This window comes from Penicillium psychrosexuale, assembly GCF_028828465.1.
Source record: "Penicillium psychrosexuale strain IBT 29551 chromosome Unknown utg000001l, whole genome shotgun sequence".
NCBI lineage: Eukaryota > Fungi > Ascomycota > Eurotiomycetes > Eurotiales > Aspergillaceae > Penicillium > Penicillium psychrosexuale.
The window spans coordinates 284440-297505 of record NW_026643186.1 but is presented as its reverse complement, the minus strand read 5'-3'; the positions used below and the strand labels follow the sequence as shown (position 1 = coordinate 297505).

Sequence of the window (13066 nt, the reverse complement as noted above, 5' to 3'; positions counted from 1 at the left end):
TAGGCCAGTTGACCTCACTCACGTAAGGCTTCACTCTTCGTGAATTCCGATATCATTTATTATCTGCCGTTGAAATACTCACACTTACATCATGGCGGACGGAATCGACAGACGCGCCGAGGGTATGTGGTTCTAACATTGGGACAACATGAAGCATGCTAACAGCAACTAGAGCGCATGGAATTCAACACCTCCAAGGAAGTGACGGTCGCGCCGACCTTCGAGGACATGCATTTGAAGGAAAGCCTGCTTCGTGGAGTGTACGCTTATGGATACGAATCGCCTTCGGCTGTGCAATCCCGTGCGATTGTTCAAATCTGCAAAGGTCGCGACACGATTGCCCAGGCCCAGTCCGGTACTGGTAAAACTGCCACATTCGCGATCAGTACCCTGCAGATCATTGATACTGTTGTGCGCGAGACCCAAGGTATGTACCACTCTGTCCAATATGATCAGAACCAGTCCTAACCACGATCCGGTTTGTAACAGCTCTGGTCCTGTCCCCGACTCGTGAACTCGCAACCCAAATTCAATCCGTCATTATGGCCCTTGGTGATTACATGAACGTTCAGTGTCACGCTTGTATCGGAGGAACCAATGTTGGCGAAGATATCCGCAAACTCGAGTACGGCCAACACGTTGTCTCAGGAACTCCTGGTCGTGTAGCCGATATGATTCGTCGCCGAAACCTGCGCACACGTCATATCAAGATGCTCGTTCTCGATGAGGCCGACGAGCTCCTTAATCGCGGTTTCCGTGAGCAGATTTACGATGTTTACCGTTACCTGCCCCCCGCGACGCAGGTCGTCGTGGTCTCAGCCACCCTCCCATACGATGTCTTGGACATGACCACCAAGTTCATGACTGACCCCGTCCGTGTCCTGGTCAAGCGTGACGAGTTGACACTAGAGGGCATCAAGCAATACTTCATCGCCGTCGAGAAAGAGGAATGGAAGTTCGACACACTTTGCGATCTGTACGACACCTTGACTATCACCCAGGCCGTTATCTTCTGCAACACTCGCCGAAAGGTCGACTGGCTTGCCGACAAGATGCGTGAGGCCAATTTCACCGTCTCTAGTATGCACGGCGAGATGCCTCAGAAAGAGCGTGATAGTATTATGCAAGACTTCCGTCAGGGTAATTCCCGTGTCCTCATTTCTACTGATGTCTGGGCCCGTGGTATCGATGTCCAACAAGTCTCTCTTGTTATCAACTACGATCTGCCTACCAACCGTGAGAACTACATTCACCGTATCGGTCGATCTGGACGATTCGGCCGCAAGGGTGTGGCCATCAACTTTGTCACCACCGATGATGTCCGCATTCTTCGCGACATCGAGTTGTACTACTCGACTCAAATTGATGAGATGCCAATGAATGGTAAGCCACGCAGCTATAATATTTCTATTGCTATGCTAACAATGTTATTGCAGTTGCGGACTTGCTTTCATAATCCCCACTGTCTGATATTGTGATTGTAACATCTTTTCCTACGCCAAAAAGCGACTTGGCTTCATTCCTTCTGGGGTCTTCTGCAAATAGAGTGCGCTTGTATCGTTGATTGAATATGACTCGGAATCCGGCACAAATGGTTTGAGGAAAATACAAGGCCAGCTCTAGCGTGGAGGAAAGGGATAATAACATATTTCAGTAAGTCGAATTTGGAACTTGCTACCATTCACTCAACAAAACTAACAATCCGAGGTAGTTTTCAAGAATGCCAACCGATTCGCACACCCCAGGAGGTGTTTACGATTTTGCTTATTTCTAAAATTTCGGGCCTCGGCCTAAGTAGCAGGGACTTTTTTTGACTTCGGAGTTTCTTCTTTTATTACTTTTTGACATAGGAATCATGAATGATGGATTTGTTTTACTTTCGTACAATGTGCCTCTACTTCTTGGCCCCAAGTCTCTCGTCTGGCGACTTAAATTCACCAGTGAGATACCTACCACGCGTCAACTTCTGTTGCTCCATGTTTACGCTAGTTAATTCCTACTAGAGCGAACCTCTACTAGAAAATAGTGTGAATGGTAGATTTGATTTAAAGATTTGGAGCAAAACATGCCAAGCCCCCCCAAAGAAAAACCCAACTCAGAACTGGACCAAAAAAAGGACACAACATATATACTTCTCAGAACCCAGAACCCAGAACCCAGAAAGAAGATACGGACCAACGCCAGCTTCCTGTATTAAAGAAATAGATGCTAGCTGCAGAGCGTAAACAGCATAAGGAGTGAAAGGGGAATTCAAACGATGTATATGCGCAAGACAGAATGAGGATATGACGGGCAGTTGATGAGGGGAGAGGGAAGAACACAGAAGAGAATTCATGAAGAACAAGAAAACATTGCGAAACAGCAGGTTTATCATCTTTCAATCCAAAGCTCCGGGTATGTTCCCTCAATCAGGTACGGTATCGCGGAAACTAAATAAAGACAGGCAACGAGCGTGAACAGAACTGGTTTCGTGGTAGTCATTGTCGATGTGGATATCAGAAAGTGGATGTCGTCCTCAATGCGCTAGTCCGCGTGAAGCCATTTGAGGGTAACCCGCTGCGTTGCACTGGTCCTGTTGGACGGGATCGATTGCTCTCTCGAGACCAGCTGGAAGTTCGAGTTAGCGGTGCTCTTCAATGTGAGACGAGGATGAGAGGGATTCTTACATCCTTACTGCATTGTCGTCGCCTGCCGATGCGAACATTCCCGGGTCTGCTGGGTTCCATGATATTGAGTTCACGCATCCGGAGATATGTCCCTCCAGAGTCTCTACGATGTTGCCATTTTCCTTGTGCCAGATGTAGACTTTCGAGTCTGGAGATAGTTAGAAGCGATACCAGAAATGACATATTGAGGTACTCACCTTCACTTCCGCTGACGACAAAATTCTCGGCTGCTCCTCCGAACGTGCTGCGAATCACGAACTCACCTTGCTTCTGTCCCTTGAACTGTCGGACAAGTGCAGTGGTTTCCATGTCAACTAGTTGGATCTCGCCCTCAGCCAGATTAATAAGCACATGCCGCGAGTCTTTACTGATAGCAACCGAGGTCGGTTTGCTCGGCAGTGGGAGACAGTAGTCTTCTTCGTATGTAAGCATGTTGTACACATGAATCTTCGCTTCTGTGTCGGCAGCGACAAGGCGTCGTCCATCAGGGCTAATGGCACAGTCCTGTACACGGAATCCGCCTTTCCACGTGTATAGAGACTGACCCCGCATGCTCCAGTGACGGAGCTGTGATTCGGCATCGAGAGAGGCTGTCACGAAAGATTCACCATCTGGTGCCCAGGCAGCTGCAGTCACCGGTTGACGGTGGTGGTTGATGGTGAGCAGACAACGACCGCTCTAAACCATGCACAACCCGAGTTAGTATATCATTATGGATTTACATGAGATTTTAGGAATCATTACCTCAACGCTCCATACGCGTGCCTTCTTATCTTGCGAGCAAGTAATTAGTTTTGAGTCATCTGGACTCCAACTGGCAAACGCAACTCCGTCCTCGTGTTCCGTAAGTCTGTGAAGAACACTGAAGTCGGCTGTGTTGTAGATCAGCACGTTATGGTCCTTGCCCGCAGTAACCAGCTTAGATCCATCGTGAGAAAACTCGCAATACCATACTTCATCTGAGTGCTGAGTCAAGTCCACAATGACATCTAAAGGGAAGTCATTTCGGTCGCACATATGGTCAGAGTAGAGCGACGGAGGCTCGGCGGTATTGTGATAAAAGCAGTTGTTGATTTGAGTCCGCTTGACGTGATCTAGTAAGATAGCCAGGCGGTGTTGCGGGATCATTACAGAAGGAGAAATGGATTCTGCGGCTAAAATTAGCACCCCGGTTACACCACAGACATTGGGCATTAGATTAGACTCACTTGACAACTCGCCAAGCAGTCGTTCACGAGACGAGGTAACAGAGCCATCCCATCCAGTTTGAGTATGTAAGACTTCGGTTGAGCACATAAGAAGACTAACCAAAATAACTGGTAAGCAAATCGGGTTCTAGAAATATCTATAGATCGGCAATACCTTGATAGGGCGTGTAGACGTTCAACATCAAAATTCAAGGGCGTCAGTTCTTGGCGAAGGACGTTGAGAGCTGCAGCTAGATCACGCGCTTCTAGCATCTCGAGGAATTTCTGTTGCCGGAGATAGAATAGCATCTCGTTCTTATCGGCCTCCTCTGCTAATACCAAGGTCTCCTCTTGTGAAGATTTCCTGTCGACCTGTTGTGACCCGGCATTTCGAAACGACTGAATCAAGATTCTCTCGGCCTCCGGCCATCTTCCGCCCAACACCGCACTTCGGAACGTTGCGACCCCCGACGTCTCCAGTTCATAGCCGCTCTCCGAGCTTAACAGGGATGCCGACTCATTATAACCCAGCTCATATAGACTCTGTATCAAAATCCGCGTCACCTCCTCCCGGTTATGGCCGTAGTAAGTCGAAGACTGGGATGGCCTTTTAGGGCCATTTGCGTGAGAGCTCCCGTTGGTTGCCGCTTGTCCGTTCAAACCAGCCTTCCTCGATGATGCAAGTGATTCGTTCGAGGCGTCTACGAAGCCATTTTCTGTTGATGTTCCGTCGGGACGCATGATTACCAGGCGCCTGCGCTTGGGGGAAGGAGATCGGTCGTCCGGTCGGCCAAGACGATGACTGGGGTGATTCTGAGATACAGTATCACGTGCTATTTGTGGAAGGTTTCCGGTCCCCGCCGATGAGGGACCAACGTTATCCGGGCTGCTCGAAAGACGGCGGCGACGGTTAGGCCGAGGGGTAGATGAGCTGGGTGGTTGAGATGCGGCGGACAGGAACTCTGACGTTTGGGAACCGGTATTGCCTACCGAGGCGGGAGCTGTATTGACGGGTAAAGGAGGATCAGGGTGGTCGGAGGTGATATAGGGATGATGCGGTGATGAATTGTGAGCCAGTTCGACAGTATCTTTAGATCTGCCCAATCTCCTGGCTCTTTGAAAGAACCAGGTGAGCAGACCTCAAGCGGTGGCGGGTTGTCCGATAAGTAATCGCCGGGAGCTCCGTTGAGGAGGGGCGATGCAGCTGTCACAAGGTCAAATGGACGGTCACTAGCTCGGGCTAATAGTCATAGATGTAGCAAATGATCAAAGAGCTGTAGATCTTGCGAAATCACGCGGTTGTGATGTTCTCCGCTTTGATTGGGAACTGGTTGGGGCTTATCGGTGGAAGAGAGAACTGCCAGTCTGAGAAAGCAAAGTCTGAATATTGATGTGAAATGTCAAGTTATCAGATGTCAAATGTCGGATGTTAAATTTCGAATGGTTGAAAGTGCAGAAAATAAAAAAGAGGATTGGGTGGTTGGGTAGGCCAGGTACGCGCGGAAAAGGTCCACGATCTACTCCGTACATAGAGCGTAACACCTTATGTGCTCCCTTACTATATGAGTACAGGTATAGATATATTTGTACGACAGTAAAACATATAAACTACTTGAATATTCGTTGAAGTACTCATATATATCATACATCTAATCTATACCTCTGTCTCTACCTTCCTCGCCTATTAGCTGTCATGTTTCCCATGTTTACCCCAAGAGGCTGGAGTCACTATCCTTAAAGAAAACCTTAGATGGAAGATGGGGAATGGAGGAAGGTTATATAGGTAGGATGTTTATCGTTGAGGAAGGTGCCCTGCCTATTTGGGAAGGGACACTCCCCCATTGTTGATCGTCATGTGGACATATATGACGCCTCATACAGTCAATAGCTTGATCGAGCAACTACTGTCAACAAGAAAATCGATCTATACGCTTGAGTATCTTCGAATGAAAACAAGATTGCTTGCTCATAGCGAGCTCCCCGATCTAGCGCCGTTTTTTCCCTAGAAAGAGCGTTACGAGCAATATACCAACGTGAGATAGCTATGAAAGCTCCTCTACCAATCTACCTCGGGAGCTATACAGGCTTAATAAGCAATACAAAGCACTTGGACTAGTTAACTTTGGAATCGCCGAAGTATACTCCGTACGGGTGTGGTCTCTAGTAGAATTCTACATCCATATTCTATCAAAATGTTCCGCAAACAACCAATCTCTTCTCATTCGTCTATTCTTTCTTATTTTCCGCTCTCTTGCCGTACATTATATATCGTGTTACTGTTCCGCAACGACGTTCTTCCGATCATTGATACACAGATGTCAATGATACTTACATTCTGCTATATATATTGCCGGATGTAGGGTAGTTATCCATATGGACAGATTACTACTCCATTACATAATTCCTGTAGTAAAAGCTGCCTTGGTTTCTCCACTGACGCCATGATGATGATGCCAGTTATACGGATATATAGTCCTCTTATTTTGCACTCTTCAATCTCCAAGGTCCTCTTCATTTTCACCACTATTCCTATACTTCTACATTCCTACAAATACTATTACCACTACCTTCCAACTTATTCCACATCTTTTCATCATGGGTTGTGGTTGCGGATCTAACTGCAACTGTACGGGCGGTGCCCAGAGCTGCTCCTGTGGCGACAACTGTAACTGCAAGGGATGCGGAGTACGTGATATCCTCATAACCTTGGAATGTTTCACGTTCAAAAACTAATTCAGCTGTCTAATCTTAGAAGTAAATTATTTCTCCACGTCTCCGACTCCAAAGATGAATATGGTGATGATTTGACGCAAGAAATCAAAGTCCATAGAGATTAAATTCGATCTCTCAAATCAAAAATTTACTCCCGAGTCTTTTCCGTGACATGTAGATCTCATCGTTTCTCTTTCAACACTGCCTCGGAAGCTTTAAGCGCTCCCGTAATACTAAAACATATAAATGGCGACAACGCATACATGATCTATAGATATAGTCAGCGAAATGTCTTTTTTCCGTAAAGCCACGTACCGTCAACGTTTTCGCAATAACCATCTTTTCCATCTCAGACGCCTGCGCCAATTCCACCAACCCCGAAATCACCAGCGCCGGTGGACCAGCAGGCATCAGCATCATACTAAACCAGAGCATTGGATCATCACCAAGGAGACGAGTCCTCTTAGCCAGTCCATAAATCAGTGAAATACTTAGTGCCGGCCAGATCACCAAACGAACAACAAAGATAGTGGTGATAGCCTTGATGGGGATACGGGCCGAATTCCCTTCTGCAACCGTCCGCTCGAACGTGACCCCAAGCCTACACCCAACCATGAACATTTGCAGCGTTGTAAACAGCCCGCCGATGTTGCTCACACTTGCAGTCAGCCACGCGGTGAATATCCCGCCATCATCTTCATCATTGAAGAATGCCCGGTGCAACACGGGGACTAGACCCAGCACCGTACCGACAATCATGCAGATTATTGCCACGTCTGCTAATGGATATTCGAAGGGTGCGAGTAGTTCTTGCTTGACTCGGTGCGGGAATAATGAGCCCAGCCAGTGCGTCGACCTCCGAATCAGGTTCCCAGCTGATGTTCGGGCTTGTTGGGCGCGCTGCGGGAGCAGTGAGGTTTCTTCGGTGAGTTGCTCGTCCTGTGCTAGGATATGGTGTCGCTCCTCTGAGCTACTAAGACCGTCTCCACGATCTTGTAACATCCTCGGTCCGACGACATAGGCGATGGTCTTGCTGATCACCCCGCAAACAAGGAAGTAACTCTGAGCACGGGAGATTGCCGATGATGTGGTTTCACCATGTCGTAGGATCAGTTTTAAACTTCCTACGCTCCCAAGGGAGTGAAGAAGTAACAAGGGTAGAGACGTAGTGTTGTTGAACGAGCAAGCCGGTGTAACCCATTGAGGTAGGCCAAGCAGATATGACGATAAATGGCCGAGGCCAATGGATGCAGATGTGTAGAGAACTGACCAGACTAGTAATAGATGGATGCGATAGGTTAGTGTTCGTTATGCTGGGTTCAACAAGGGTCGCCATGATATACTTATAACTGGGATATAGTTCATCGCTGTCTGGAGATGAAGCTGCTCGCCAAGATTCACGATGAGTAGTGCCGGTAGGAGGAGTTTCATGCCTAATCCCAACATGTCATTGATTGTAGTCTCCTGGAGCAAATGGAGCCGACGAGCAGCAAAACCATAGCCCATTGTTAACAGCACGGAAACACAGGCTTGTAGTGCACCCAGGAAGGGTGTTACTAAGCCTTCGCTGGACATATTGCTTTTTAAATCACTGGCGCTATCAGCTAACTATGTTTTCGTCTTCAAAAACTTATAATTCTAATGGCCGTGGCGTCATGGTGACCGAGTTAACTACAAATTTACCAAAACCGCTCGACATTGTATGAGCATCCGACTATCCCAAGGACATACTTCCGTTATATATATCATATATATCATCCACACTAGAATATATTCGGGCCTTCGGGGGAGTCCATCACCGAGCACGGGGATTCCCCGTAGGGTGCTTGCTATAGTTAAGAGACGATAGCCCTAATTGGGCTGCATCTTCCCTCCCTAAAAGCCTCAATCACTTCAAGTAGACTTTAATCACGCGATACTTTGTACCATAGATACTAACCCAATAAATATAATACAAATAACACTTCTCCAAATTGGCCCTTTCAAACGTGTGGGGGGCCTCGGGTAATCGGTCGGAGGAAGGCCGAGTTGTCCTCTCAGCGCAAGAACATAAAGAACATCGTTAGAAAGAAAAGACAGTCTTTCTACTCTTCATCTATCACACAGATTCTTCTCTGTCTTAAACAATGTCTTCCATCATACTCCGCTCAGCTTTGGAAACCACGCCAGTGGCATACGGCTTCTGGTTGACGTATGTTTACACCCCGCATTTGGAGAGGGGCATCACTATCCCCCCGCTGCTCTTCTCAACCACAAAGCTGTATCTAACAAGGGAAAAAGAAACCGAGCTAACTGGCCTCCTACCACAGCCTCCCCAGTGCCGCCGTCGCAAAGACAATTCTCCGCCGCAGCCCCGAGTTCTCGGAAGGTGGATTCAGCTGGGTTCTAGTTGACGCCGAACATGGATTGATTAACGACACCCACTATTACGAGGTTTGTCATTCGAGTGAATTGAACTCGAGAATTCATTATTGACAATCACATCTAGCTCACTAATGCCGTCGGCCACGAGGGTGCTAGTCCTATTATCCGTGTGCCCTGGCCCGAAGAGTGGATGATCAAGCGTGCTCTTGATGCCGGTGCCCACGGAGTCATGACTCCTATGTGTCACTCTGCAGTATGTGCAACCCGGACCGCTGCGTTCGCACTTTTCTCTTTATCCGTCGTATCTGTACCTAAAATGCTAACACCCGCTTTTCTGCTTCTAATAGGAGGACGCTGCCAAGGTCGTTAGCTACTGCAAGTACCCGCCTGTCGGAGTCCGTGGATACGGGCCTATGTTTACGCCGCATTCATTCCCCGGCGTGAAGCCCGCCGACTATGACGACAAGACGCACGGTGAAGTCCTCGTTATTGTGCAGATTGAGTCGCGGCCGGGTGTTGAGAATGTAGAGGAGATTGCTAAAGTCGAGGGACTTGATGTTTTGTTTATTGGTGAGATTGGACCTTTCTGTTTATGGTTTGTGGAATTGGCTAAGGTGTTCTTTTCTAGGACCCTTCGACCTTGCTAAGCAGATGCGTGTCACCCGCGGTGGCGAGGAGCACGAGGCTGCTATCCAACGTGTCTTGAATGCTGCTAGAGCTGCAGGAAAGAAGGCTGCTATCTTCTGTATGTGTTGTCATTTCCGGTGTTCCATGGCTCATGTCTAATATTGCGTTTTTTAGGCTCCGATGGTGATGACGCTCTTCGCCGCACACAGCAGGGCTTTGATATGGTTTCCATCACCACCGATGTTGCTGTCTTCGGTGACGGGATGCTCAACGAATTAGAGAAGGCTAAGGGCACTTCTAAGGTCCAAGGAAAGCGGGACGGGTATTGAACTGTTTCGGAATTATATTGATTATGTGTACATATAATCCACGCAATAAATTCAACTATATTATCATTCTACACTGTAAAACGATTGCTCTCCTCTATATCCTATTATACAAACCTCCAATTAAGCTTTGGCTTGGTCACTTCTTCGCCATCTTCACTCTGTAGGCACCTGGTGTCACCGACTTGACAGTTCCATTTTGCTCGACATCAAAAACGAAAAGCGAGGTAGCAATACCACCCCAGGTCAACTGGTCCAGCATAGTCCAGTCGTTGAGATCGTAGAACGAAGAGAAAAGACTTGAAGAGTAACCAACTCCGGGATTCCGACCCTGAGTAGCAGTGTATCCCCGGAGAGCGATTTCCCCACTGGCCTGTTCGGAGATAATAGACGGCACAAGTCGTGACCCGACACCACCAAGGAGTGTAGACACTAGAGCCGTGATATCTGTTCCATTGCTAATCCACGAAGTGATATTCAAACCAGGCGCGGGCTGGGTAGGTGGTACAACAGCGAGTGTCAATGACGAATTCATGTCTTTGGCTTTGTATGTGCCGGCGAACTTCTGCACTGCCTCTGCTGCGGCTTGTTCCATAAGCGCCGGGAGTATAGCATCGACAATAAGGTCGATCGCCAAGAGCGCCTCGCTGCTGCGGCTGGATTGCGTGCTGGCTGAGAGGAGAGTGAAGCCGGCGTCGAAGTCCGGTATCACGACCACGATGCCACCGTAGTATCCTGAGTCTCCGAGTTTTGTGTATAGATCAGTGACTACGCCTGATCCCGCGTGGACGTATCGATGGATCTCCCATGGTGAGCCGACCGAGTAGCGTAGACTTGAGGTGTGAGTGACTGGCTTCATCCATTCCCGTGTCTTTTCGGAGGGAAGGAGGGTGGAATTCAAGAGGGCTACACCAAGCTTGGAAAGATCGTTGATTGTAGAGAACAATCCACCAGAGGGGGTTGTAGCGCCTCCATCAGGGATGAACTGCTCATCAAGAGCCTCCGATGTGACGGAATGAGGGCGGGTGGAGTTGCCAGGGGTTGACGAGTAAGTGGACTTCAATCCCAGAGGTTCGAAGATCGATTCACTATACCATTCGTCCATGGTCTTTCCCGTGAGATTTGAAATCGCGAGACCGAGGAAGATATAGCCGCCATTTGCATACTCGGGGCTCGTCCAGGGAAGGTAAACTGGGGGCCTTGGGGCGTATGCCACATCCCAGGAGACTGGATTACAGCCCTGGGTCTGTTCACCCAAGCAAGATGGCCATAAAGATACGTCACTCTCGTTCAGCGGTGGGAGACCGTAGAAGTTTGGATCAGTCAACGCGGGATTGTGAGAGTGTTCGAGATACTTGTATAGAAGAAAGGTTTGTAGGAATTCTTCTGTAGCACCATGGGGTATGCCGCTCATCTGACCCGCAAGGGATTTGAGGGTGACTTTGTTCCATTGGACATCATAGACAAGCCGGAACTTATCATGTTGCTTCCGAACACGCTCGGCCAAGAATGGGAAGATGTCGGTAAGTGGACGGTCCCAGTCCCGAGGTTTCAGCTCTATAAGTCCAGCAAGGACTGTGAAGAGTTTCGACACACTGGCGACCTTGTAGATGCTGTTTCCATCCACCTTATTCACTCCAACCGGGGAGTTTGCTACTTCACTGGCGGTGTGGTGGAATTGAAGATCTTTGGCTTTCGGGTCAAGCGTGGAAAATAACCCAGCAGAGAATGTGAGGTTCTTCAGCGCAAAGACTCCACTGCTTTTGTTGGCCTGGTTATCGGCGAGGACGGTGTTGAGTTGAGAAGTTAGGCTCTTCCAACTGGCGGCGACTCGACTGTGATTGCTAGACAAGTCCCTAGGAGGTGGGTATGACGGTCCTAGAAGGTTGGCAAAAGCCGCTGCCGGGAGGCAAAGCAAGCCGGTGAGCACATAATTCGGTTGCATGGTGCTTATGAGAAAGAATTGCTGAACTATTCCAAAAAGTAGGTTGATGAATTAGACTGAAATTTCAACGAATGCTGCATGTCGGCCTGGTCTTATACCTCCTTCAAACTGCCATCGAATAAAGCCCTACGTTTATTCTCCATACAAGGCGATGTCATAGTTAGCTCCGTGATATACTACCTGGGGGCCATCAACCAGGATCTCAATCTATTGGTGCATCCATGTCGTGGGGTACCTCGATTTGGTCCGTTGTACCGCTCTGCTGGGGCAGTGACACGATGAGCCGCTCTAGTTCGCTGCGTTGAACCATTTCTGGAAGTCTTGATTGATGATCCTTGGGGCGGTGTCATTGTCAATTTTATCGATATATGGGTGTTCTTCAGCAATACGAACCTTCATGCTCAGCCAAAGCCACTGACATCGCGATGCATAGGGACACTAAACCTGATCGGGTGGCATGCAGCGCTCTATGTCTTGGCATTTATGCTTCGATGACCACGCGGAAACCGACCTGTTGCAACGTGCCGACGCATGTCTTGCCCACCAAAAAGATCACGGTCATCGCAATAACCATCCAGATAGGCTTGGCTGAGTCGTCATGTACGTCCCCGACCCAACTGCCCATGTGGTGCTTGCGTTTTTCAGCGCCATTGTTGGTTGAGAAGAAACAGTCAAAGGACCAAAATCGAGGGGTCCGGTAGAATTATCAGGCGATTTCCTCTGGTAGGAGGTTAAGATGGTGTGAAAAGGTTGAAAAAGCAAGAGAATGGATGTGGCCTGGATAGCTGTCCTATTTAGGCAGTCACGAGCTGTGCACATACTTACGGCAAGTACCGGCTCTTTGAAAGTTCTCTGCGTATCCATTATGCTAAGAGAATTTTTGGTGTCTTCTTTCTTATCTTATTGCTGGTAGCTTAAAGGGCGATTTGAATTATAACACGGGACCGCTCTCACGCGCTTGCGTTTGCCCCTAGTTTTCGTGGTGGCAAAGAGGCCGGATTATCCATAGAGCACATTTCAGTGTCACTCTCATCAACGATACCTTCACCGGTCGGGTCGTCATAGCTAGTTAAAGGAATGGACTTGACGAGGCATGGGCGTTTTGGATGCACGTTAGAAGATTTGGTGTAGCGTGATTTCAGTCAGACTAGTTATTCCTTTGCTATGATACTGTCAGGGCCAGTTGAGCGAGTAGCTATGTGGGACTTGGAGGGACCAATCATTCAATAAAGAAGAAGG

The 13066-nt window shown here is 48.4% G+C and overlaps 5 protein-coding genes across 5 annotated transcripts; 2 read left to right on the top strand and 3 right to left on the bottom strand.

Moving 5' to 3' along the window:
• Positions 1-91: 91 nt before the first annotated feature.
• Positions 92-1456, top strand: N7518_000101 (ATP-dependent RNA helicase eIF4A; the record flags this gene model as incomplete). Its single annotated transcript, XM_057181029.1, has 4 exons — positions 92-122; positions 173-427; positions 490-1383; positions 1437-1456. 4 exons carry the CDS (start codon positions 92-94, stop codon positions 1454-1456), a joined length of 1200 nt encoding a protein of 399 aa, XP_057046379.1.
• Positions 1457-2523: 1067 nt separating this feature from the next.
• On the bottom strand, positions 2524-4594 carry N7518_000100 (WD40 repeat domain-containing protein; the record flags this gene model as incomplete). The annotated part of the gene is made up of 6 exons (XM_057181028.1): positions 2524-2607; positions 2675-2814; positions 2864-3344; positions 3411-3814; positions 3875-3969; positions 4029-4594. 6 exons carry the CDS (start codon positions 4592-4594, stop codon positions 2524-2526), a joined length of 1770 nt encoding a protein of 589 aa, XP_057046378.1.
• A 2152-nt stretch (positions 4595-6746) lies between these two features.
• N7518_000099 (Auxin Efflux Carrier superfamily) lies at positions 6747-8071 on the bottom strand (the record flags this gene model as incomplete). Its single annotated transcript, XM_057181027.1, has 3 exons — positions 6747-6833; positions 6881-7839; positions 7909-8071. The coding sequence occupies 3 exons, from the start codon at positions 8069-8071 to the stop codon at positions 6747-6749; spliced, it is 1209 nt and encodes a 402-aa protein (XP_057046377.1).
• A 620-nt stretch (positions 8072-8691) lies between these two features.
• N7518_000098 (HpcH/HpaI aldolase family protein) lies at positions 8692-9885 on the top strand (the record flags this gene model as incomplete). The annotated part of the gene is made up of 6 exons (XM_057181026.1): positions 8692-8756; positions 8875-8998; positions 9054-9182; positions 9277-9499; positions 9558-9674; positions 9731-9885. The coding sequence occupies 6 exons, from the start codon at positions 8692-8694 to the stop codon at positions 9883-9885; spliced, it is 813 nt and encodes a 270-aa protein (XP_057046376.1).
• Positions 9886-10021: 136 nt separating this feature from the next.
• Positions 10022-11827, bottom strand: N7518_000097 (serine hydrolase domain-containing protein; the record flags this gene model as incomplete). Its single annotated transcript, XM_057181025.1, has 1 exon — positions 10022-11827. The coding sequence occupies one exon, from the start codon at positions 11825-11827 to the stop codon at positions 10022-10024; it is 1806 nt and encodes a 601-aa protein (XP_057046375.1).
• Between the last annotated feature and the right edge of the window lie 1239 nt (positions 11828-13066).